The sequence below is a fragment of the Sceloporus occidentalis genome, unplaced genomic scaffold (genome assembly GCF_023333645.1).
Source record: "Sceloporus occidentalis isolate IW3139 unplaced genomic scaffold, rSceOcc1.0.p SCAF_1, whole genome shotgun sequence".
NCBI classification, from domain to species: domain Eukaryota; kingdom Metazoa; phylum Chordata; class Lepidosauria; order Squamata; family Phrynosomatidae; genus Sceloporus; species Sceloporus occidentalis.
The window spans coordinates 122,449,990-122,476,583 of record NW_028316981.1 but is presented as its reverse complement, the minus strand read 5'-3'; the positions used below and the strand labels follow the sequence as shown (position 1 = coordinate 122,476,583).

The window sequence follows — 26,594 nt, the reverse complement described above, 5'->3', positions numbered from 1 at the left end:
ACCGCAAGGGCCATCCAGTCCAACCCCCTGCCATGCAGGAAATCCAAATCAAAGCATCCCCAACAGATGGCCATCCAGCCTCCGTTTGAAGACCTCCAAGGAGGGAGACTCCACTACACTCTGAGGAAGTGTGTTCTACTGTTGAACAGCCCTTACTGTCAGGAAGTTCCTCCTAATGTTGAGGTGGAATCTCTTTTCCTGCAGCTTGCATCCATTGCTCCGGGTCCTAGTCTCTGAAGCAGCAGAAAACAAGCTTGCTCCCTCCTCAATATGACATCCCTTCAAATATTTAAACAGGGCTATCATATCACCTCTTAACCTTCTTTTCTCCAGGCTAAACATACCCAGCTCCCTAAGGTGTTCCTCATAGTGCATGGTTTCCAGACCCTTCACCATTTTAGTCGCTCTCCTTTGGACACGCTCCAGTTTCTCAATGTCCTTTTTAATTGTGGTGCCCAGAACTGGACACAGTATTCCAGGTGGGGCCTGACCAGAGCAGAATAGAGTGGCACTATTACTTCCCTGGATCTAGACACTGTACTTCTATTAATGCAGCCTAAAATCGCATTGGCCTTGTTAGCTGCTGCATCGCACTGTTGACTCATGTTCAACTTGTGGTCTACTTGGATTCCTAGATCCCTTTCACATGTTGTCTCCTTAAGCCAGGTGTCCCCCATCCTATATCTGTGCATTTCATTTTTCCGCCCTAAGTGCAGTACCTTACATTTCTCCTTGTTGAAGTTCATTTTGTTAGCTGTGGCCCAGCTTTCTAGTCTATTCAGGTCATTTTGAATTTTGAATTTTGAAGCATGCAAGAGACATGTAAATTACAGATACTCATGTCCTTGAGAAATGTGGTTTTACTTTGAATGACTTTTCAATTTCCCAAGAATGCCCAGTTGACATAATTAACTTGTTTCATGTGTTGGCAATATCAATAAAACTGATTATGGCTAAAATCAAGGTTAATGTCCCTGAATTTTAGGAGATTAATATTCCTGTTGATGCTGGTTAGAAATTGTGACAGTGAGCTAAAATTGTCAGGAAGAAAGAAGCATTTAATAATAATAATGTATTTGTATCTCATCTCTCCCTGTAGCTTGCTAAACTTGGTTGAAATTGATGGGAATCTGAATCTTTTCCAGCTGTGATCTATATATGGATACATGTTCTTTTATGTTTGTAAGTTCTGTTTGATTTTGAACCAATCTTCCTTAGGAGGTTTGTGGACAGTAGTAAAAAGTGAGATTTCATAAACTGATTCAAGGAACAATAAAGATTAAAATGTATGCAATAAGTATAGTCTGACTTAAATATATACTTCCTTTTAAGGTTGTCAAAGTATGATTCTACTTGCCATACTGCCCAAGAAGTTGCTGAAAAAATTCAAGAACGCAACAGATACCAAAGGAATGGTGAGAGTACAGCTAAGGTACTGCATATCTCAGAAACCAATCTTCTTCCTTTACTTTATATTGTAATAATTCTTAACTTCAACAGAGATCTGAACTAGCAGAAAGGTATTTTTCATGACTTCATGGAGTAGGCCCTCCCCACTTGGTGTCTGTTAGCTGTGCTGACTTTGGGTGATGGCATGTAGTCCAATGTATTTGGCAGATGCCAGGCTGGGGAGGGTGCCATAGTTACTCTTTAAGAACCTAAGTGCTTAAAGAAATCAGTCTTTTAGAGGTGGGTTAATGAATGTTTTTTCTGTTTGTTCTAGGAGTTTTTTTCCTTCTTCAGTGGATATTTTTGTCCATTATTTTTTACTTGCTTTGAGTTCTATTGATGAAGTGTGATAGAAATGGGAAAGGTTATTTCTAGTAAAATATAGGTGCGGTACAGACCGCCTGTTTAGGGCGGCCTGCACACACCCCTTTACTGCACATATTGGGGCCAGGGCAGCCTCACCGGCAGCCCAGAGGCTTCAATCCGGTGCTTTTAGGGACCAGGGAGAAGCGGCAAAATGCTGCTTCTCCCTGGTCCCATAAAGGGGTGTCCTCGGGGCTTCATGCCCCAGGACACCCTGGGAGCCGCAGCCAGGGGAGAAAGGGGCCTCTCAGCCCCTTTCCCCCGGCGTTGTTCCCGCAGCCGTTTGGTGGCTGCAGGAACGAGGCGCGCCCTCAGAAGGAGCTCCATTTCGATGCGGCGCATGTGTGATGTAATCATGGTGACCCCCATGTGGATGGGAGGCCGCCATGATTACGCCCCCTTCACGTGCTGGGGTTAGGCCACATGTGGGCAGAGCACCCCGAGGCAACCCTAACACGTGACGAGGACATCATGTAAGGCCCATCTATACTGGGCCATAAGTGTGCAATTTGGGTTATCTTATTATCAGTGTGTATCCCAGCCACAAAGTGGCAGCATTCTAGATGAAGAATTATCATGTCAGCCTCAGAGTGTAGACGTAACACTTTAAAAAAGAACATGTAGGAAATATTGTTTTGCATATCTGTTTTGTCATCAGTCAAGTCAATTTTTGGCTGTCCTCTAGCAGAGCCATGAGTCAGCAACAGCAGCATCAGAACAAATAGAGCTGGTACATGCCAGAGCTTCTCATTTCTACATTATTAGCCGTAAAACAGAGAAGCTGAGTCCTGGCTATCAATTCTTATTTTACTGTACTTAGTAGTTTCTATTGCAATCCTTTTCAAAGGGATAACTTTCTCAAATAGATTAATTCTGATGCATCCTTTTCCATTTTGTTAGCCAGCAGCTTTTTCAGTGCGCTGAGAGATTGATGCTGTGAAGAGACACCTATAAGTAGAGTTGCTAACTACTTCAAGTGCATGTCTTGTGTCATGACCAACTAATGGTTCTTCATGCTGTTCCTGCAGTTTAAGTTTGTGTCTCACATTACAAAACACACCACTCAATTTACAAACGGTTATATGAAGAAAACTTTCCATGTTGCTTTGTTATTAGTCCTGGAGACACTTATTCAGTTAGCAAATAGGAAGGTAGTATTTGAATGCAGTTTAAGCAGACTTCCAACAATGCCATATTTATTGCCATAACAACTGCTGTTATGGGCTGATGTTCAAAAACACTCAGCATATAAAGTGTGGCCAAGGAAAGTTTTAATGAAGAAAAATACTATATCTGTCAAGTAGGGACAGTGTCAATTGTTTTTTGTTTATTGCTTTTCCGAGATTTTGCCATTTTGTGCAGTTGCACATTTTAAAAACATGGATTGAGAAAATGAGTGATTCTGCTTTTGCCCTCTCAACTCAACTTTTTTTCCTATCAGTTTTTCTGCTTTTTCTTCTGTTTGCTAGTACCCTTCTTTATAATGTGAAAACACAAACACATGCAGGAAGAAGAGAATCTCAGTTAAAATAGAGGTATATTTAAAATCTATCAAGACTATTTTCCTTTTCTTATGAACTGAAATCATGGTTAGGTGCTTGTGGAACAACTCTTCTCATTGAAAAAGGTCATGTCTTCCAGAAACATAATAATAATAATAATTTGTTTTATTGCTATACTAGTAGGTTGTGCTTTCAAGATCATATTTTCTTAACCTCTTTCAGAACCTTGCATAGCACTTAGTATTACTAAGCATATGTAATGGGAAGTAAATTCCATTAAATTCAAAATGTCTTAACTTCCAAGTAAATGTGTTTCATGTGGGGTATTTATGAATTTGTCATGCACCCTTATTAGTCTTTTAAATCAAATGGGTGCATAATTCATATCTAATGTTTATATTGTTATGCTACAAGACATTGGGTGGCCATGGAAGGTGCTCATTTGCCACACTGTAGCCTGGGAAAGGTCTTATGAGTGGATGGCATTGCTTCATTATCTTAGATTATAGTGACATGACCTGCTTGGAATTCCTGGACATTAACTGGCTTAACTGTCAGTTTATGCCACCTTTGCACAGTTTGCTATTCTTTGACTTTCAGTAGATCTCAGCAAGGGGGCTGCTCTGTTATATGTGAAACCTCGATTCAGACTGGGGTATTGACTGAATGACTTAGTCCCATATTCCACCTGATGCACAGAGAGCTGCGGATGAGAAGCTGTCCCTTCCATTCATGCTCTACTCTTGAGTTGGTTGCTTCACCTCACTGAGCTATGTAGCCTGACTAACCAGGGTCATCTGTGGCCTCTTTGGTTCGTGATGGTTGTGATATAGGGCTTGATGGTAGTGTTTGATAAGAATGGAGATGTTTATTTCAGGAGCCTAAATAACAATATGTATCTAAGGGGCGAAACACACTGCCCCTTTGTGCCATTGTCCGGGAAGCTTCAGAGTGTGATGTTTTGACACCGCATGATTTGAAGGGGCCTGGAAGCTGGTTTCCAGCTGTCTGGCTACACACATGTGGGCTGCCTTTCGGGCATCTTGGCTGTGTGGTGGTTACACACTGCAAGCCCCCCAACGCACTGGGAATTCACCACAGGGCTGGGGAAGAGCTGCTAAAGGCGGCTTTTCTGCAGCCGAAAAAGAAATGGTTGAAAACTGTTCCTTTTTTTGGCCAGAACCACAGCGGATTGGTGCCAGAGCCCCAATCTGTCTTTGGGAGGGGTGACTTTACTCCACCCCAGTTGAGGTGTCTATTTTGGCCTGAAGTTAAGTGACCTTTCCAAATGCATGAGGTTCAGCTGCCTTCTTTTTTCAGCCATGCCTTTGTTTTGGGCAAAATTATTACCGAAGACATAAGCCATAATTTTGTTGAAAATCAGCAGCCATGTAAAACATAGGAATATGATTAGTTTATATGTGCAGCTTCAGCTTTGGTAAGCATGTGAATTATTTTTTAAAAACTTGTATGGGGTTCCATATTCTGTTGGGATATTGTCCAGTTTTATTTATTGGGTACTATCGTCCACTATTTCACAGCAGATTGGCTCACTTATTTCTTCCCTGTCTCCCTTCAGCTCAATGTTGCCATCAGGTCACTATTGCAGAACCTCAAAGAAAAAACAGATCAACTGAAGGACCAGTTGTTTCATTCTGTATCAACACGTCAGATGTATCCATGTAAACAGTGATGACAATCAGGAATGCCAGTGAGATGAGAGTGGGCGCATCTCTCTGTTTTTGCAAAGCAACTGGACACAGCGGTCGTGTTTTTCTTGAAGCATTTTTGGTAGAACATGCTTGTGTGAATCTGATTTCTCCGAAGAGTAGTTATGACCTTTGTCATTGTGGTTTGTTTTTAAAATATCTTATCCTTAAAGATTTGTAAAATGAGCTAAGAGTTATAAAATGTTTTGCATATGGAATAATGCTATAAAAATGCCTGTCCTTAATTGAGTGATCAGTCCTGCACACCAAATTCCAGACAAACTGGACATTTTGATAGCTTTTTTTCCATCATCAAAAGATTTTACAAGTCTGTAAAGCACATGCTTTTTCAAAAATAATCAGCATGATGGCAGAAGTCATGATTACAGACTGACTCTTGACAGAATCCTGTATTTCCTTATTTGGACATAACAGAATTTAATACTTTTAACCTCAGTGTCTCAAGTCTAAAAATAGCAAGCGACTTACTGTATTGACAGGTGTCTTTGTGTAGTTCTTGGTAGAGTGAATGTAATGTTAGTAGAGAATCTGATCTGTTTGTTTTCATATGTAAAGCATCAAAGACAGTCATTTTAGTCATTGATTTCTGACAATCAGCCTTAACCCAGTTCCTGCAGAACACAGCTTGAAGGAGACAGACGGCAGAATTTAGTGGATGAGCTTCACACACGACACAGGCAACTTCAGGCATCTTTCAAAAATGAAGGCACAGAGCCAGATGTTATAAGGTATGATATCATCTCATTAAAAAAAAGTGCCTGAGAAAGTTGTCTTTGTCTCTAAAGAGTCTGTATACCTCTGCCTCATTTGTGTATAGAACATCTCTAATTTACAGGAGTTTGTGTGTGACTAGGTTTTGCTGTTCATCATGATAGCTATATTTATGCCTTCTTTGAGCAGCTTGACTAGTTTTCATGATAGTCACAGCTGAGGAGTCTAGTGACTGTGTGTTGTTCACTGCAGTACTCTTGTAGCTGCTGTTACTGATTCTTCGATTACAAGCTTGCAAAAATAAAGTATTAAATGATGATTTAAAAATTAAGACAAATTTCAGATGGAGATCTCATCAGAGCCATTGGAATGAAGGACTGAAGTTAGTTAGGATTTAAATCAGGCCCGCCATATGCTGTTGAAATGTTGCATCCCTCACTTTTAGCCATACTGAATGGAGCTGATGAAATCCCGCATTATCTGGATGATTGTTACCCATTCTGTGTTGAAATGGTTTAGAATCAGTGTCAGCCAAATCAGGCTTAAGCAGAACTGAATTAGATGGGCACAGAAGTCACACAAAACAGGACTTTTAGTAGTAACAACTATGGAAACATTGATTTATATCAAAGATAGAAAAAAAGTCAACAGTAAGTAAGGAATCAAGATGGAGAGAAGAAAAATGGGCAGATTAGAAGATATGTAGTATGATTCAGAACTATAAACTGTTTGCCATTTGGACATTACCAGCTGTGTTTCCTTTGTCCTGACTGTGTTGTTGCTCTGACTTATGAGTGCTGTGGTGAATTGTGCCTTAAAGCCAATTACAGTGGAATTTTAGAACGATAAAGTTGTTTGTATATTATTGGGGGGGGGGGGGAGGGGGAATAAGTGAACAATGTAATTTTTGACTTGTAAATAGCTTACTGCATATTATAATACTATTAAATGTTTGCATTTTGTAAAGTTGTTTCCACATGCCCTAAACTAAATAAATAGGAAGTGATAGAAATGTTCAAAACTTATATTGGAAGTAGTTTGGATTTGATCAGATGACTTGATTTTTCAGAATTTTGAAATCGATACAGTGTGTAGAATTGTTGTAGCATTGTTGTAAGCAATATATTTTAATTGGGGAAGATATATTTTGAATTGTCTGTATTTCAGGGAAAAAACTGGAAGAATATCTAATCAATTGATTTATAGCCTTGTAATCCTCGACTAAATAGGGCAGATTCCATTATTCCTCTATGCGTTTAGCTGGTTTAAATGAGCATGAAAAACCAGCCAGACCATGTGTTCCATGTTGATGGCTTGTCTGACCTAGGTTGTATTTGTTACATGCTGCGCAAATTTATGCAGTATTTTCTTAAATTTTCTTTTCCTTAAGTAGGATATTTTGAATCAATACTATGGAACTACCAGCAGGGGGAGTATATGGCCCTTACTTTTCTGAAGCAAAAATAGTTATATTAAACTTGGATGTGTTTTGCCAAAAACTAGTTACAGTCTACAGTTGCAGTTTGAGGTGATGGATATGGCTGTGGTTACCTCTTGACCAGATTTAAAGCAATTTAAAACAATCTTGTCCAGCATTTTGAAAAAAGGCTACTTCATTTTCTCCATCATGGAGGGATTTGCATCCCTTTCCCTCTGGATATTCTTACTCTTTTCTTGGGTTTCTAGATGTTTAAAATTTCTATTCTTTCATGGACATACATTTTTGTATACAATCATCCCTCCATATTTGTAGCTTTGATATTTGCAGATTTGAATATTCATGGATTTCATTAATATGTTATCTCTAGGAATATCTAGGTCCTCCAGTGCAACTCTGTGGTCAACTTTAAAAGTTGCACTGAAAGACCTAGAGATTCCTAGAGAGAATATTTTGCTAGGTATTTGTTGCTTCTCCAGTGCAGTTCTATAGTCACTGTCTGTCGGACGTTGAGCACAGAGTTACACTGGAAGACCTAGAGATTCCTTGAGAGGTGTCTTCTCAGGTAAAAACATGGTATTTTTGTTATTTGCGGTTTTTCCATATTCCTGGAGGTCTTGTGCCTGTAATCCTAGCGAATATGGAGGGACAAGTGTACTTTCTTTTTCAGAGTTGAGTGTTCTTATGGACACGGGTTTCTCTGTGTGTGTGTGTGTGTGTGTGTGAGAGAGAGAGAGAGAGAGAGAGAGAGAGAGAGAGAGAGAGAGTTGGTAGCTTCATTACGATTCATTCTGAATATGTGAAAAGCCATTATCATTCCCTATCCCAGTATATGTTTGCACCACCTTTCTTTTTTTATGTGATCAATCCTTAAAGTACATCCTACATTTTCAGAGGTCTGCTCCATGCTCCCCCACCTTCAGTCATCCCCTTCATTAACCTTCTTGCATCAGTGATCACATGTCTTATTGTCTTCATGGTGTCCAGTTGTGAAGGGATTCTTAAAATTAATCTCCGTTTATGTTTGGTCACCACTCAGTGATTTTATGTCCTTTGAGATCTTTAATGTGAGTTCTCTTGGTGTGGTACAGTGGCCTTATAATTCTTATTTTAAGTGACAACTTGGATTACAATTCAGATCAGGGCATTTCTTTGGGTGGCAACAAAGTAGTTTAGCATCCGGCATTGTCAGCCTTAATTAAGGCTCAGCTCTCAATAATGAAAAGGGTTCATTTTTGCATAGTGGCCTCAGATGGTTTATTCCTCTCTACTCAAAACATTTTCTTTTTCAGTTAGTTATGTAATATGCAAGTGGCTTCTATTGTAGTTTTTCCTCTGGAGGGATATTGTGGGTCTGTTTAAGGAGTGTTGAATACATAAGCCATCTAGATGTGTTTTTAAGGTGCAAAGATAAGTTGTGTGGATTTTGTGTGAGGTGTTAATAGTGCCCAGCATCCTAATATATTGCTTTGCATGCCATGCCAAATGGAAAGATGATACCTTAGTTGGACTTTCGAGTGAAGCAATAAATGGAGATTAACACTGTATATAGCAATGTAGTAGTACAATGTGAGTTGTCATTATTTACTGAGGACAGGATCAAACTTCAGAATGACCTTAATAGATTAGAAAACTGGACCAAAGCTAACAGAATGAATTTCAACACCGAGAAATGTACGGTACTGCACTTAGGGTGGAAAAATGAAATGAACAGATGAAAATGAAATGAACAGGATGGGGGACACCTGGCTGAATGAAACTACGTGTGAAAGGGATCTGGGAGTCCAAGTAGACCATAAATTGAACATGAGTTAACAGTGCGATGCGGCAGCTAACAAGGCCAATGTGATTTTAGGCTGCATCAATAAAAGTATATAGTGTCTAGATCAAGAGAAGTAATAGTGCCACTTTTTTCTGCTCTGGTCAGGCCCCACCTGGAATATTGTGTCCAGTTCTGGGCACCACAATTCAAAAAGGACATTGAGAAACTGGAGGAGGGCCCTCCAAAGGAGGGCGACCAAAATGGTGAAAGGTCTGGAAAGCATGTCCTATGAGGAACGACTTAGGGAGCTGGGGATGTTTAGCCTGGAGAAGAGAAGGGCAAGGGGTGATATGAGCTAACTTGTTTTCTTCTGCTCCAGAGACTAGGACCCTGAGCAATGGATGCAAGCTACAGAAGAAGAGATTCCACCTCGACATTAGGAGGAACTTCCTGACAGTAAGGGCTGTTCGACAGTGGAACAAACTCCCTTGGAGTGTAGTGGACTCTCCTTCTTTAGAGGTCTTTAAACAGAGGCTGGATGGCCATCTGTCGGGGATGCTTTGATTGAAATTTCCTGCATGGCAGGGGGTTGGACTGGATGGCCCTTGTGGTCTTTTCCAACTCTATGATTCTATCACAAAAGTTCCCATAGCCATGAAGAGTCCAAAAAATTAGGCTGTTATGTTATGTTCACAATATAGTTAGAAAAGATACTATAGTGGATTCATGGTATCCGCTGGGGTTTGGTTCCTGGACACCCCCCCCCCTCCAGTAGATACCAAAATGTTTGGTTACTCAAATCTCATTATATGCAGTGACATAGTAAAATTAAGTCCCTTATATAAAATAGCAAAATCAAGGTTTGCTTTTTGGAACTTATATATTTATAAATGATGCATGTGTCCTAAGAGGCTGGAAGCTGCGCCAAAGCCACACTCCAATCCTAAGGTCTGAAGCACAGCTTTGGCATGGTCTCTGGCCTCTTAGGACGTATGCATCATTTAAATAACATATCTCCAAAGTGACTGAAACAGTTTTATTTTGGCCTGTCTGTTCAGGCCCATAGATTCATTTTATGATATGATTTTGATATGATCCTTGGATAAGTCAGGGGTAAAACTTAGGAGCATGATCAAAGGATCTAAAGGATGAAGCCAAGTAAAACAGTGCCAACCCCCCCCCCCCCCCCCCCCCCACATACAAATCCAGCAGGCATATTTTTGTTCATACTAGCTTTGGGCTGGATGGATGAGAGGTGGCTCAGTTGCCTCCAGGAGAAATAACACTCTTGGCTTTCATCTAAAATTTCTAGACTTATACATGAGTATATACAGTAAGTATCTTTCAGTAACACTTTCAGTAGGTTTGCCTGTAGCTACTTTTTGGTAATAAGCAGTCAGCTGCTAACAAGGTGATATTGATCACGGTTTTTGAATTAGATTTCACTAAGCCGAATATGTTTTGTGCTTTCAACATGGCAGATAAAATGAAAGAAACACTCCATAATGTAAAATGGGAACATTTCTTGATATTATCATGCATAGGGCTTAAGTGGTTTTCAAAATGGATCAATCTCATTTAATCACAATTTGTGAATGCAAGTTGAGGTGGTGAAAACATTTCATAAGTCATTACTGTATTGTCATATCTCGAAGAGAAAATGTGGTTAATCGCAGAGACTAGTGTCACATGACTTGGGTTTTGTTTCAGAAATCATTCTTGCTGATTGTTTTAGGGCTTGAAAGCCTTAATGTGTGGGCCATGGTCTAGGGAAAGGTCTGGTTGACTAATCTGTGTTACTTGGGAAATGTTATAGGAATGAACCAGTGAAACAATGCATAAGCTGCTGTTTGTTAAGTAGAGGCACAACCCTTGATTAGAACCCCCCAACATCTTTTATATTTGGGCACATTGCTAAGCCTTTTAATTAGTTAAATCTGCTCCTATAATCAAAAGCTATCTGCACACTCCACTGTGCTGTGACGGTTTCAAAGATTTAAGTGATTAACTTGGCAAAAGCTGTGGGTGGCTAATTGGATAAGCTTTAATCTTCACACTGCCAAAATGAAACAGAGGAAGATCAGACGAAGGAGGAAGCTGGGCTCGGTTGGGTGGGAAGGGAGCTACCAAACATGTCAAATATATATATTTTTAATAGTAGCAGGTCACTTGTCACAACCAGCACTACAAGCCATTCCTAGGGTGTGCACTCTCTCTCTCTCTCTCTCTCTCCATGCTTATTTGTATTTACATTGATCTTTTCCCTGTATTTTGAAAGGCTTTATCTCATTTCAGGAAGGTGTGTTAGGAGTCCATCTTTGTTTTAAAGATTTGCAGTTTGGGGAGATGGGAAATACCACAAATAATACACAATTTCTGCTGCTTGGACTTCTGTTGCTCCATATTTCTGGCATTCTTGTGAAATATAGTTCTTTTATATTAGAGGGTTGGACTGAATGGCCCTTATGGTCTCTTCCAACTCTACGATTCTATGAAACATTTGATGAATGTGGAGAGAAGAAGTCTGATCAATCCAGTATTCTTTTGCCATGGCACCCTCTTCCTAAATGTAAACTAAAGTAATACTGCAGTAATGTGATAACTGAAAGAGAATCTACCTAATACTGTATGTGACAGATCCAATATATCTGAAGGAGCTGTAGTGGTGCAAGTTCCAGTTTAACTATTAGACCTACTGTATATACTCAACTATAAGTTGATGTCATATATAAGTCGACGGTATGGTTTGGGGCCAAAATTATGGATTTTGATATGACCTGTGAATAAGTCGAGGGTAAAACTTATTAGGCACATATAATGAAGGATGTAAAGGATGAATTTATTATTATTATTAACCTTTATTTATAAAGCGCTGTAAATTTACACAGCGCTGTACATACAATCTTATTAATTGGACGGTTCCCTGCCCTCAGGCTTACAATCTAAAAAGACACGACACAGAAGGAGAAGGGAGTGGTGATGGGGAAGGGGCCTGTCTAGTAAGATAATACATATAAAATACATAGCAATACAGGAAATGATTCAATAAAACAGACAACAAAAGAACATCAAATAGCAAGTGACAATTATGTAATGCCTGGGGAACGCTTCTCTGAACAGGATGGTCTTCAGCTCTGTTTTGAAGCTGGTTAAGGAAGTGATGGCTCTTGCTCGCGGGGGAAGAAGGTTCCAGGAGTGAGGGGCAGCAAGTGAAAAGGGGCGAATCTGAGATGAGGCAGAGGAAATCCTGGGCTGGAACAGCAGACCTTGACTACCAGAACGGAGGGCCCTAGTGGGAAGGTGAGGGGAAATAAGGTCTGATAAGTAGGGAGGGGCCAGCCCATGGAGGGCTTTAAACGTCGACAGCAGGAGCTTATACTGAAAGGGAGAGGGAGCCAGTGAAGGGATGCCAACACAGGAGAGATATGGTCAGAGCGGTGGGTGGATGTGATAATGCGTGCAGCTGAATGCTGGACAGAAATTAAAGGACGGAGGTGAGAGAGAGGAAGCCCAGCCAGGAGGAGGTTGCAGTAATCGAGTCGTGAGACCACTAGGGCATGAACCAGGATCTTGGCAGTAGAGGTGGAGAGGTATGGTCGGATTTTGGCAATATTGTATAAAAAGAATCTACAAGCCTTGGCTGTGGTCTGGATCTGAGGGATACATGACAGAGAAGAATCAAAGATAAAACCAAGACTGCCGGCTTGCTGGACTGGTTGAATAGAAATGTTGTCCACAGAGACAGAAAAGGAGTGTTGAAGGGTGGGCTTAGGAGGAAAGACAAGGAGCTCCGTCTTGGACATGTTGAGCTTCAAACGCCAATGGCGCATCCACTGCGAGACAGCTGTGAGACATGATGAAACTTGCTGTTCAAGCCTTGGAGAAAGGTCAGGGGTGGAAAGATACAACTGGGTGTCATCGGCATACAGCTGGTAGGAAAAACCAAAAGAGCTAATGAGTTTACCTAAGGACAGTGGGTAGAGAGAAAACAGAAGGGGACCCAGAACAGAGCCCTGGGGAACTCCAACAGATAAGGGAACAGGAGATGAAGTCTGACCTCCTGCAACCACTGCAAAAGATCTGCCAGACAAATAAGATAGAAACCAGTCGAGAACAGAGTCTGAGAACCCAAGGTCAGAAAGTATATCCATTAGAAGACAGTGATCAACGGTGTCAAAGGCTGCAGACAGATCAAGAAGGGTGAGAACAGAGTAAAGGCTATTAGCCTTGGCCTGTAAAAGGTCATTGGAGATCTTAGTGAGAGCTGTCTCTGTGGAATGCCTTGGGCGGAAACCAGACTGAAAGGGATCGAGGATGGAGTTGGCTTCAAGAAACTCAAGACAGCGAGAATAAACAACCCGTTCCAAAACCTTAGAAAGAAAGGGGAGAAGAGAAATTGGACGATAGCTAGACAGAGAGGAGGGGTCAAGAGAAGGTTTTTTCGGAATTGGGGAAATGAGAGCATGTTTGAAGTCCGACGGGAAGGAGCCTGTAGAGAAGAGAGAGATTGAAGATATGGAGAAGCGAGGGGAGAAAAGAAGGAGCTATAGAGATTAGAAGATGAGTAGGAATTGGGTCAAGAGAACAAGTTGCAGGTTTGGAAGAGTTCAGAAGTGTGGTGAGTTCATCCAAAGAAGCAGGAGGAAACACAGAAAATTTGTTAGGGGAGGGCGATAGAAAATTATGAGCAGAAGAAGAATCAGGAGGGACTATTTCAGAGCAAATAGTGGTAATCTTAGAGATGAAATAATTAGCAAAGTCATTAGGAGAGAATGATGAAGAGACAGGAGGAGTAAAGGAAAGGAAGTAAAGGAAAACAGTTCCAAAGAACTTACAAAATTCCAGCAGGCATAAATGTTAGTGCATATACTAAAGGCTGGATGGATGAGAGAATAGAAGAGGGTCAGTGTTTCTAGGGCAGATTAAACTCTTGCCTTTCACCATATATATATATATATATGGGTTAAAATGCAGTACTTACATTGACCCGTGGATAAGTCGAATCAAATTATTTGGATCAATTTTTAAACCTAAATTTCTAGACTTATACATGTGTATATACAGTATATATTATAGAGATGTACAGTTTCTGGAAATTTTGAAGCTATGGGGGAGGGGAACCCCCCACAAACCTTTAGAAAAATTGAGGGGGGAAAGTGATAGTAGCACCCATTCTATGTTGAAAATCTCTTTGTCACTTTGAGAGCATAAAATATATTCTGTATAATTAGGCCTGGCATAAATTGTCATGTTCAGTGAAATAAAAGTACAATTTATAACAAAAAATATTACATATTGAATTTTTTTCTTTTAATTTTTATTTTTTGTTACAAATGGAGCTGCACAGAGTGCTGAACTGTAGGGAACCTCTTAGGTTTTTTCAGTTTACGAGCAGTCAAAAACAATAGAAACAGAAGAGACAATCAACTTTAGAAAAATGCATAAAATTATTTTGCCTCCTCAGGTTCTATATATGATTGTGTAGATCATGAAAAACTTTGGATTGCTCTGAAAGAAATGGGTGTATCACAACTTTTGATTGCCGAGATGCATAACCTCTACTCAGGATAAGAGGCTACTGTTAGGATAGAATGACAAGGAACTGAATGGATTGCAGTTGGCACAGGAGTCAGACAGGGTTGCATTTTATCACCCTCTCTGTTTGAATTGTGGGCTGAACATATCATATGTAAAGCAGGATGAGACTCAAAAGGAAGGAGGTATGAAAACTGGAGGAAGGAACATCAACAATTTAAGATACTCAAGTGACACCATACCATAGCAGAAAACAGTAAAGATTTGGAATGGTCACTGAAGAAAATCAAGGAAGAAAATGTGAAGGCAGGTTTACAGTTGAACATTTTTTAAAAAAAAATGACCACAGATGATTTACATAACTTTAAAGTAGACAACAACAAATGGTGATATTAATAATTACTTAGAAGTAAGCTCTCATCAAGGCAGTAGAGCTCATACTCAGCTGATGGTGGGTAAGATTTCGTTTCTTTGATTTAGCAACCCTGCAAGAAGTACACAAGGATTCATATTTTCATCTGTGTCATTCATTTTACTTATTTTAAAATATTTATATACCTTTTGTCATGTATAATAAATGCAGTATGCAGTAAGACTGCAGTGTATTTGTTTAAAATCACAACTGTATATTGCAGTCAGTAGGCCATAAATTGGGAAGAACAAATGGTGCATAAATCACTTAGGGAAGAAGGGAATATATTCATTGTCAACAGTGAGGTAGAGCTGAATGTCATCAACTTACTTTTCACATCCTGATCCAGATCTCCTTCCTACTTAAAGACTCCTGCCAGTAATTTCATACAGATGCCAAACAGCACTGGAGGCAAGGTGGTCTCTTGTGGCATTCCCTAGTCAGATCGCCAGGAACCTGAAAAATCAGTCAATGCTACTTGCTGCACACCTCCAGTCTTCTCTCAGCAAGCAAACAAGCTGACTATCCATCAGGGGGACAATGACCAATTCAGTCCCCAAGCCAACAATAATAATAATCGCAACTATTACGTTTATTTATAATACCCTTTTCACCAAAGGGTGGAACATCAGACATACATAATCAAGAATGAAACAATAAAACATAACACTATAACATACTAAAAATAAAATCCCCACCAGTTGCTAGCAGACCTGAATCCAGACTTGAAATGGGTCTAGAAAATTCATTTGCTGCCACAGTGTTTGAAGTGGGACTCTTGCCCGTCTCTTGACTCACCTCCACGGGAGATGTGGGAATGAAAACAATAGAATAGTTGCCCAGTGCTCTGGATAAAGAATGGATAACTTCTGGAGTGTCCGCACAGTTGTCTCTTTAAGGGCAGCAGCGTCTTTAAAACTAGTGCGTTAGTTTTATATTGGTCTATGTTCAAGCTGAGAAAACATTTCACTGATGGGATCTATTGTGCTTTTTGCCAGTAGCATGAGCCAGAGGCTGGTGCAAAAGACTCATGCATGGGATTCAAGACGGCTGAGCTCAAGGTTGGATTTTGAGTATCAGAACTGAAGGGAGCTCACAGTCCTTTCACAAGTGATTCCACTCTTAGTTACCCCAAGCTTTTTTAAATTTTATTTTTACCAGTCTATACTTAAATTGTAGAACATGGTCTCTTCTCAGATAGCAAGGCAGAAAACAAGCATTCTGCTAATTTTGATGTGATACAGAATCTCTTGGATGTCTGATTCTTCTAGCAATGTGGAGGTGGATTGTTTCTAGATACACTGAACTCCAAAAGCCAGTTTCCACCATTGTTCCTTGGTTATGATAGCATTGATATTATTATTTTTACATTTTTTTAGGTCTAGCCTAATGGCAGGCGGTGTTAGACAAGGTATAACAAATCCATGGCTTGTGGAGGAGCCTGAGGAAACAAGAGGGCTTGGCTTTCACGAGATCCAACAGCAGCAAAAGCGAATTATAGAAGGTAGGTCTTCATCCTATGCTATGGCCTATGCATAGACCTCTTATCCCATACTTCCAGTGTTGACAGCATGCTTCTATTCCAGTGGCCAGGTTTTTTTTAAATCATTAAGTCCTTTTCTTTCTTTTTTGTGAGTGTATATTCTCCTTAAACATGTCCCAATAGAGTAGCAATGTTTGTCTGTTGCTACAGAAACAAAAACGTATCCTATGGCATCATAAATATTATCATTAGTTATAGCATGACCTTTGTTTGCATGGTTTTGTAATCTGTCAGATGCATAAAGTGTACATGCTTCATACATATGCGTAATACATGATCTACACATGGTGTATGTTGACCTCAATGTCTACAATCCCAGCCTCAACTCTCTCTCTCTCTCTCTCTCTCTCTCTCTGTGTGTGTGTGTGTGTGTGTGTGTGAGAGAGAGAGAGAGCAGACATACATCTGAAATTCTAGAGAACACTTCAGACATTGGATGAAGTGGATTGTAATCCTTGAATGCCTATCTTATAATGAATCTTACTCTTGAAGGTTCCACATAATTCTCTCCTTGAAAAAATTACCACTTTCCTGTGTTCAGTTACTGGCACTAGGCTTAGAGTGCCAGTAGAGGTTTAGTATCTATCTCTTCTGTCAGTCCTGTGCATCCTATGGCTTCTGACAGAATGTTTTGGGAATAATAAACAGTACCCAAGCTAGCTTATTTTTCATATCATGAAACCTCATACTAATACAGTCTTGCCTGATTAGGATAAAGATACTTTCTGTTACTCTAAATCTGCTTGTCAAAAATTGGGAAAGTTACCTTCTGGCTTACAGCAACCGTAATGCTTCAGGCCAGTGGTTATGCTGGCCAGGGGAATGTGGAAGTTGTAGGCTAAACAGTAACGTTGCTAAGGTCCTCATTGTGTCCACTCTTACCTGAAATCATAATGTACATTTACCCAGGAATGGTGGCTTGGTCTGTTGTATCAGTATGAACTTACAGCAGGCATTCACAACTTCTGCTCTACAATGCAAAATTTTGCTTAGCAAAGATTCTGCTGTTTTCCCTCCCCCAGTACTTGAAAATGGAATTGTCAAGCAACTGGCAGGCAGAAATATATGGCTAGAGGTGGTATGCACTTGGCTTGATGGTCCACTGGTCATATAGGCCTCAGCTATAGCTAGTTTTGGTTGTTGTGTGCGTTTAAGTCATTTCTAACTTATGGCAACCCTAATAGGAACCTATTATAGGGTTTTCAGGGTCTGAGAGTATGTGACTCACCTGAGGTCACTAAGTGGGTTTCTATGGCTGTGTGGGGAATTGAACCCTGATCTCCAGAGTTGTGGTTCACTGTTCAAACCACTAAACCAGGGGTAGGCAACCTTTTTGAGCCGGGGGCCGGGTTGCTGTCCCTCAGACAATTGGGGGGCCGAAGCAAAATAAATAAATAAATAAATAAATACATTTTTAAAAAATTAAATAAATAAATAAACCGGGACAAATGTAGGACAACATTTTCAAATGGTTTTTTTCTTCTCACTCTGTCCTGTGTTTCTGTTCACCCCTTCCTATCCAATCATCCAGGCGTTCTCTCAAATCCAATCAATGTTTTGTCACTCTGAAGTTAAAACCATCAGCCATTCTGGAATCCTACTGTTGATTCCCTGGAAGACCATCAGGTCTTTGTTACACTGCAAGATAACACCAAATACCCATTGAGTATAGGAAAACAGATATAAATATCAGCCACGGCTCTAGCCTCTTCTGTGCACTGGGGTTTTTTCTCACTCACTGTGTCTCCCTCAGACACAATCTGAACCCCTCTCCATCTTCAGGACTGGTAATTATCACCCTCTCGAATTCCTGACTTCTTGCTATCCAGCCTTTCAGAACTTTCTTTCTGTTAGCTCTGTATGGTTCCCAGAGTTGCACTGGTTTTGTGTGTTTGTGTGCACTTTCGCACATTTCTAAATAAAACTTTTTATTCATCAAAATGGGAGTCTCTCTGATTTTAGTACTGGTGTACATAGGTAGGAAGATCCCCTTAAGTTATCTACCTTGTGCAGGCCTCTTTTTGAGTTAATAAATTTCCCCCAAATACCAAGGTGACACTGTCACTTTTGGGTATTGGTGTGGCAAAAGACATTTGCAAGGAGATATACTGAGCTTTCAGTCAGCCTTTAGTCTTTGGCCCACTTTGCTTTAACTGTGATTGGCACATGATTTTTTTCCTTTTGGATTAATAAAGCCTCTCTCCTTTTTTTGCAAATATCATACACATTAGCTGCTTTAATAACTTTGGGGAAGAAAAGCAATAACCCTGCATTTTTTAGTAAGAAAGATCCTGTTCAAAAGAGATTTGTGTACAATTGATGTGTAATTCAGTGCCACTTGGGGACCAAGGGTGTGGTAATGCTCTTGTACTCTACAATAGGTAGTATTTTGTGAGGCAAAAGAGAGACTTGTATTGTGGCTAGGCTTGCTATAGCTGCCTTTGCCAAGAGCTGGATTATCTCTCCTATGAACACTACATTTGCACGCAACTTGAGAAACTCTTTGGATTCCTTGGTGCTTGCATCACCTTTTTGTTTCTCAAACATGTTAAACCTTTCTTGGAAAATCAAGAAGGCTTAATCTGGGGACTGTATGAGTGTGCCAGAGAACCCAGTGCTCTTAGTATTGAGGACCAGCTGCACACCCAGTTCCTGAAAGATTTGGGATTTTGGCTTAAATTCAGAAGTTACTAAGCACTGTAATTTACCTTGACTATTTTATTATCATGTCCTTGCTGGGGTGTTCTCAGGTAAGTACATCTTAACATTTTGAGTGTTGGTGTTCATATTTTGCATTTGTAGTTCATAGATCTATGTTGCAGTAAATCAGAACTTTGATTGAATTTCTTTGTTTCAATGCAGAACAAGATGCTGGGCTTGATGCACTCTCTTCAGTTCTATCCCGGCAAAAACAAATGGGACAGGAAATCGGGAATGAGTTAGAGGAACAGAATGGTAAGGAGAGGAGGCAAAACAATGTAGAGAATGTGATAGTATGTTGCTGTTTTTAAAGTTATATCCTTCCCCTTTTTCAGAATAGGAACTCAAGTTGGCTTGCAAATTAAAATAAATACGATATAGTTCTACCAAAAACAGTAACATTAAAATGGGAATGGATTATCAGTAATATTAAAAACAATTTAGAACATGAAATCAAAAATAATGAAAAGCAGTTTAAAACAGTAGAGCACTATTACAAGCCATTTTAAAAAAAGTATTCAGTTCTCAAAACCCTATTGGGATAAGGAAGTCTTTGCCACTGATGGAAGGACAGCAAGGGTGCTTTGTAGCCTACTTGGGAAGAGAATTCCAAAACTTAGGAAAGCCACTGAAAAGTGGGTTTCTTCCTCACCAGAAATTTCCAGTTAGCCTGGCCCTAAACTGTCTAGGGCTTTATAAATCACAGCCACCACTTTGAATTTTCTACAAAGGTTGGAAATGCACAGCCATCCTTTGGGAAACATGATGTTAAAACTACAAGAAGGTGCTATTTACTAAAAGCCTTTAGTTCTTCTTCTCTCTCTCTCTCTCTTCTGTATCTTTGTACTTTGTCAGTACATGGAATGTTTTAACTTCCCTCAATGATGCTAATGCTAAAAGCCTGACTTAATTATTTAATTTAACAGAGATATTGTATAAGTTAATTTGGCCTGGGGAACCAGGGCAGCAATAGTTTTTCTTCTTCTGCAGCTGTGCAGCTACATCCTGCTTATGCCTGGGAGCTCCCTGTCCCCTCTGACACTAATTGGCCTGGGAGGGTGTCCCAGTGCCTTCAAGATAGGTTGGGCATGGGAGATGGGGGGGCAGTATACCAGGAGTTACTGGTTTTCTCCACCTGCAACAATTGAAAAAGAGCATAAACTGGAATAATGAGATGTTATGTCAACATATGTCACCAACAGGATTTAGGACCATTTTGTGTTAGAAAATCTCTACTGTGTCTACTCTTTATATCATTTGATAAAGTAAACCCATCACACTGATGAGGATTATCAAATGTGGGGGAGGGCAAGGAGGACTTGAGGCAAAACTTCTCTCAGAAGCGTGAAAGTAATACCCACATTTTTACTGGAGCTTGCCCTTCTCAGAGAAGCTTTACTTCAGAAGAAGAGATCTGTGTGTGTATGTGCCTTCAAGTTGCTTGTCAACTTACAGGAGCTCCATGAATTTCATAGGGTTTTCTTAGGCAGGGTATATTGAAAAGCTGGATTTGCCAGTTCTTTACTCTGAATTGTAGCCTACAAAACCTGGAATTCATTGAAGATCTCACAGGTAACCAGGACTGACCCTGCTTAGTTTCCAAGATCAGATAGGATTTTGTGCCTTTAAGGTATTTAGGCCAGAAGAAAGCAAAATCCTTGCTTATCCTTATCATGGCCACTAGGTTGCAGCATAGGACAGCAAAAGTTCCTTTTCTTGGCTTTCCTCTGTCTCTGCATGTGGGAACTATCTCCTAATCCCTTCCAGGACAGGGAAGCTCCTCCTTCTGAGTACAGGGAACCACTAATATTCCCTTCTAGCTTTTTTTTCCCTGCCCCCATGCAGAGCAGGACCTGAAAAATACTTTAAAAAACTAATTAATTACTAATTAATGATAGTTATAAACCTCTTCCATTTAATTAGTTCTTTTTATAGATATGATATTAACATTTAGCTTCCCTTTGTCAAAGGTAACTAAAAACATTTGAATGCTACAAGTTGTTGGTCTGCAGTACAAAATAATCTTTCCTCCCATCCAGCCTTAGCATCCCCAAAGAACACAAAACAGCAGCACAAGGCAGTACTTGGACAGTATGATTGTTCTTCTCCATTAGAGAACACATTCCTGTAACTGTGACTTTAAAACGTTAGTTGGACTGTAAAATCATTGTTTATTACATTCAGTTGTAAGGTAGACCTATCTTCCTTACTGGAAGAAGGAAATGGTTACAAGAAACTTGTAACTATGTACTTTCAGGTTTTGCCACCCCTCCATTTATCTGTGGACACTATTTGACCTTTCCTAGCAGATGAACAGTTGGGAAGGGACAAATAGTGTCCTTTTGTGGAACTGTATAACAGAGCTTTTAGTTATTTTTACTTCTTGTTTGTTGTTTAAATAATCACATCTATGTGTTTTGATCAGAGCTGATATGTATCCGAATGACCAGAAAAGTCACTAATCTGAATTTTAAAAATCGATAACCTACTAGTTAATGTAAAACCATGAGTCTCTTAATTGCCATGGCCTGAGATCAGAGTTAGAATCATAACCTGGATGAGTCCCCAGAAATTCAAACACATTGTGGCCAGGAGCCTATGGAACTTGAATCACAATTATTGTAGATACCTTCGCTCTGACCTCCAAACACCTGTGGAGTCAGGTACCTTGCACTCGTTTGCCTCTGTTCAGCAGCACCAAGAAGCACCAAAGGGAGGCCATGGAATGGAAAAGTCTTGACCATTAACATTTTACCTTCTGGGTGGAAGGGACAGACTGCCTTGTGTGGTGTGCCCCTACAGTGAAGGGATTAAAACTTCAATGGGCTGTTCAAAAAAGTATATGTGGGAAGGGGAGTCCTCTTACCAAGTAGGCTAGTGGAGAAGGCATAGATCATTCTATATATCCCTTTTCCTTCAGCTTGTTTGGTTTTTATTCTGCCTGTGAATGAGGAGGCTTGCCATTCCCCTGCAGTGTGTGGACAGGGAAATGTAAGATACACCTATTGTCAGCAGGAAAGTACAGCAGGCTGGCAGACAAGGAATGGTACAATCCACTCCTCTTCTTTCAGGCTGTTTTCATGCTGGCCGCCTGAGGTAAGGCACTTTGCTTTCTTATAGACAGAACATAAATCAAATAGGATGGAAGGTAAAGAACAGAATAGTTGTCTTCCATCACTGTGCTTATTTACCTGTCTAGAATTCCCTGTCAATTATAATGATCAAGCAAGTAAAAAACAAAACAAAATTCAGTTTAAAAGACAGAAATAATTATTGTCCTACGTTTTTACTGGGATTGATTTAATATTGCATAAATTTAATTTGTAGAATCTGAAGAAGCATACCTGATTTGTCCTTCTGAACCTTTCTGAGGGATGTACTTTAAATTGAACATGCAGTATCCCTCACTTATTTGTTCAGATGACCCATTGAGAGAAAATCTATAACTTTCCCAGCTTTTTCATTTCTTCTAGTATGGCATGGCAAAGCTAGAACTTTGAAATGCTGCCAGCTGTATGAACTCTGCAAAGATTTGATCCATCTGGTGTCTTCCTTGAGAGGGCTGGATGAGTTTAGAGTACTTGAGGAGGAAGTCATCCTTGCTCATTTAATGAATCTTTTTGCCTTTTTTATGGAACAGCTTCTTTAGTGCTAAAGTTCCATAGTTTGTTTACACTCCATATATCCAAGAGATCATTTTATAGTTGCTTTTCTGTTTATCACACTCCCTGCCCTGTCTTTCCTGGATTTCTGAGGTATTAACTAAGCCTGGCAAATATGTTCACAAAAGTCAACACGCCTGCCTGACCACCCATTGCTGGGCTTATTCATTTTTAGAATGACAGAATGAGATCAGCCTTCAAAATACATTTGCAAAAAGTTACTGTAATCTGCACCTTTCCTGGCTGGCCAGACATGAACTTGGAATATGTTATTTTAAACAATTCTTGATTCCAAGACCTTTGAAAACACTGATCTTTTTTTAAAAAAGAAAAAAAAAGTATACATTTATGAAATGAAATTTGTAATCAAAAGAAATAAGCAAAAGAATCAGTTACCAAAAGAAGAAAATGTGTTGGATTTAAAAAAAAGATAATTTTAGTGCAAATCTACAGCGCTATATAAATAAAGCTTAATAATAATGATAATAATAATAAAAGAATACATGTGGAAAAGTCATGGCATCAGTTACAGATAAGACTGTTCATTGCTTGTTCCCTTCCACAGATTTTTTTTAATTTTTATTTTATTAAATTTTTAAAAGACAGTCAATACAAATAAAAAACACATAGCACATAAATTACACACATATAATTCAGACAAATAACAACAATTAGACAACATGAAGACTAACTCTAAACACTACATCTAAAAAGACTTCTGAAGACTCCTACTTGTTGATTCATAAATTTACTATCTTTTTCTGTATATCTTCTTTTACTGGTATTTATAAATAAATGTTTACTCTTCAACTATATGTGTTTTTTTCAATGTCTTTGTAATATTAGATTATATAAAGAAGAAGTGGGGAAATGACTTGATGATAGAGTTTAGAGATTAAACTGAGAAACAGAACAAAATTGGAGAAAATTAGGCTATTATAATTTGTAATATTATCCAAGGTATACCAATATGTGTATAGCTATATCAGTCTTGCAATTGAAGCATGTATTATCTTATACTATATTAAAGAAGTGATATAGATGTTCCCTTCCACAGATTTTAAGTGACAAATGACCATGTAAACATATTTTTCCAGACTGGTACCAAGGTCTTTACACAATAACATTCATATTGGACAATGACTCGGAAGACCGGGATTCCCAGCTTGGCCATGAAACTTGCTGGGTGACCTTGGGCAAGGTACATTCTTTTAGCCTCAGGGGAAGGCAATGGCAAGCCTTTTTGCCAGTGGGTTTCATGGCCAATCAGGGAATCGAACACTGGTCAGAGTCAGATTCCAGTGCTCAAACTACTATGTTACACTGGCTCTCAACTCTACAGTGAGATAATCCAAAGTGAAAAAAACAGATGGTGCCAGAAAATGAGCCATATAATATGACTCACTAGAAGGTAGAAGGCAGCTGGAAAAGAGGAAGATTGCATTCCAGATGGACAGTCAAGGAATTGTATATTGTAATTAATGTAATGTGGTTTTAATTTATGTTGTTTTAATAATTTTATTATGTACACCACTTTGATCACTGTGGAAAAGCAGTATAGAAATAAATTTTATTATTATTATTATAAGGAAGTCCTGAGCCTGAGTTTGCAAGACCTGAGCAGGGCTGTTGATGACCTGGAGGTCTCCAGTTCATAGTGTCACCATAAGTCTAAGTCAACTTGATGGCAGTTAACAACAATAATAGGTAAAGTTAGACTGTACTCCTAGGGGCCAGGCAGTCTCCTGCCTTGAGTCTTTCTAATTACGTGCAACAAGGGGGAAAAAAATAAAGTTCCTTGATAGAGGCTGAATGGTCCTGGTGGTTGCTTCTGCCTAGAGCAGTGGTGGTTCTCTTCCTCCTTCTCTTTTTAAAGTTGAACTTAAAGCAGAATTCCTTGTGTTGAAAGAGGAACACATTAAATATTGAGGAATATTGAATAAATTCATTTTAAAAGACTGACTTTCTTGCTCTGGTAACATTCTAGATTTTATATCTACAGTGGGCCCTTGGTATCTGCTGGAGTTTGGTTTCAGGACCCCCATGGATACCAAAATCCATGAATGCTGAAGTCCCATTATATACAGTGGACAGTAAAATGGTGTCCCTTATATAAAATGAAAAAAATCAAGGTGTGTTGTTTTGAATTTGTATATTTTAAAAATATTTTCAAGCTGTTGATGCTTGAATCCATGGATAAAAAATCTGTGGATATAGAGGGCCGACTGTACTTATTCTGGAAATAACTCAAGCATGGCTCTATGGCCCCTTTAAATTGTCCCATCTATTTACAACTGTGTGACATGAGCTGGATTTGAAAACACTAGTTCTGTACTCTCATCACTTCTTGTTAAGCCTCTATTTTTGTCATATTTTACTGTCATGATTCCTGAACTAAGCCATATCACACTAAAACATCCAGCTAAATAGCTTTTTTTTATTTTAATAGTATGTATGTGATAACCAATTTTTATTATTTTTTTCATGGAAGTGTGAATAAGTGTTATGAATACCTTTTGTTTCGGTTTTAATTTTTTAATTGTAGCTTATCTGGCCATTTGTGGAAGGTTTAATAGAAGTGTTAACTCAGTTAAACTCCTGAGTTTTAAATACTTTACCTACAAACATCTTGCATCTTTTTATCTCATGCATTCTTTCATTGCCTGCATTGCAGTCATTTTTTGTGGTTAAAGAGGAAGCAAGTAGTAAATTTTAAAGACTGACATTGTTTGTATGCTTAACTGTAAAAGCTGTTCAAGCGTGGAATAGGCTGCCTTAGAAGCTGGTGGACTCTAGTTCTTTGGAAATCTGTAAACAGAGCTTGGATGGCCATCTTTGGGGAGTACTTTAGCTGTGTATTCCTGCATGGTCGAATACACCACGCAGTTCCTTCCAACTATATGATTCTGTGTTGTCACCTGAATTTTTTCACCTCTTAGCTTTTTTCAGAAACACACACTCTTAAAAACTGTAACAATTAAATTTTGCATCCTGTTCGCTTTCTTCTGTCTGTATACCATTATATACCACTATAAAGTAAGGTAGCCTGGCTGACTTAAAAGACAGAGAGAAATCATTTTAAGAGCAAAATTCAAAGAAGTTAAATTATTTGTTTCCTTTTCGTAATTGTTTTTGAATACTTGATTTGAGGCAACATTTGATATACATGGAACTTGTTGCTTAGATGGTGTACTTTCAGACTTAACTGAGTGTGAGAAAAGACACTGTGTAATATCACAGAGCCAAGTTCTGGTTGCTGTTGGGGTACATGTGTAGGAAGGATGAGAATATTATAGATGTGGGAGAGGGGAGATGAAAGTAAAAATTATGTACCCCTCTACCAAAAATACGATGCATTCCAAAATCATGTTTGAATTGTGTGTGTGTTTTTCAACATGCATAGATCTACCTTAAGGCAGGTGCCAAGAAAGGTGACTAAAAACTTGAAGAGGTTCAGAGCTGTAGGTCATAAATGGAAGGAACATACATTAATAGCATGTCTCTTGTTCAGTAAGAAGTATTAACAGTAATTAAAATGGGTCACATTCTTAACATTTTTCTTTTGGACTTAGCTTGCTTTGTTTATGAACTTCCGTGATAGCACTTCTCCTCTGATTTTTTGCCTCTGACAGGCAAACAGCAACAGGATCAGTCCATTACTTTTTCTCTTTGGTGGCCAGACAGGAAAGGCCTACCGGAAGAGATGTGAACAAATCTTCCTGTCAGAACAGGGAATCTGTTCCTTAGAAAATCAACCAGTCAGCTTTATGCAGAATAAGCAGAACTT

The 26,594-nt window shown here is 39.3% G+C and overlaps 1 protein-coding gene across 3 annotated transcripts in view; it reads left to right on the top strand.

The window, feature by feature from the left end:
* The window catches only part of LOC149322068 (syntaxin-8-like), a 120,991-nt gene that overhangs the window by 8,154 nt on the left and 86,243 nt on the right, over positions 1-26,594 (top strand). For all 3 annotated transcript variants that reach the window (XM_089534057.1, XM_089534060.1, XM_089534061.1), the window contains exons 2-6: positions 1,333-1,432; positions 4,894-4,988; positions 5,662-5,772; positions 16,282-16,406; positions 19,308-19,400. In XM_089534057.1, the coding sequence (XP_089390183.1) occupies positions 1,333-1,432; positions 4,894-4,988; positions 5,662-5,772; positions 16,282-16,406; positions 19,308-19,400 (524 nt within the window). The remainder of the gene's footprint in view (positions 1-1,332; positions 1,433-4,893; positions 4,989-5,661; positions 5,773-16,281; positions 16,407-19,307; positions 19,401-26,594) is intronic.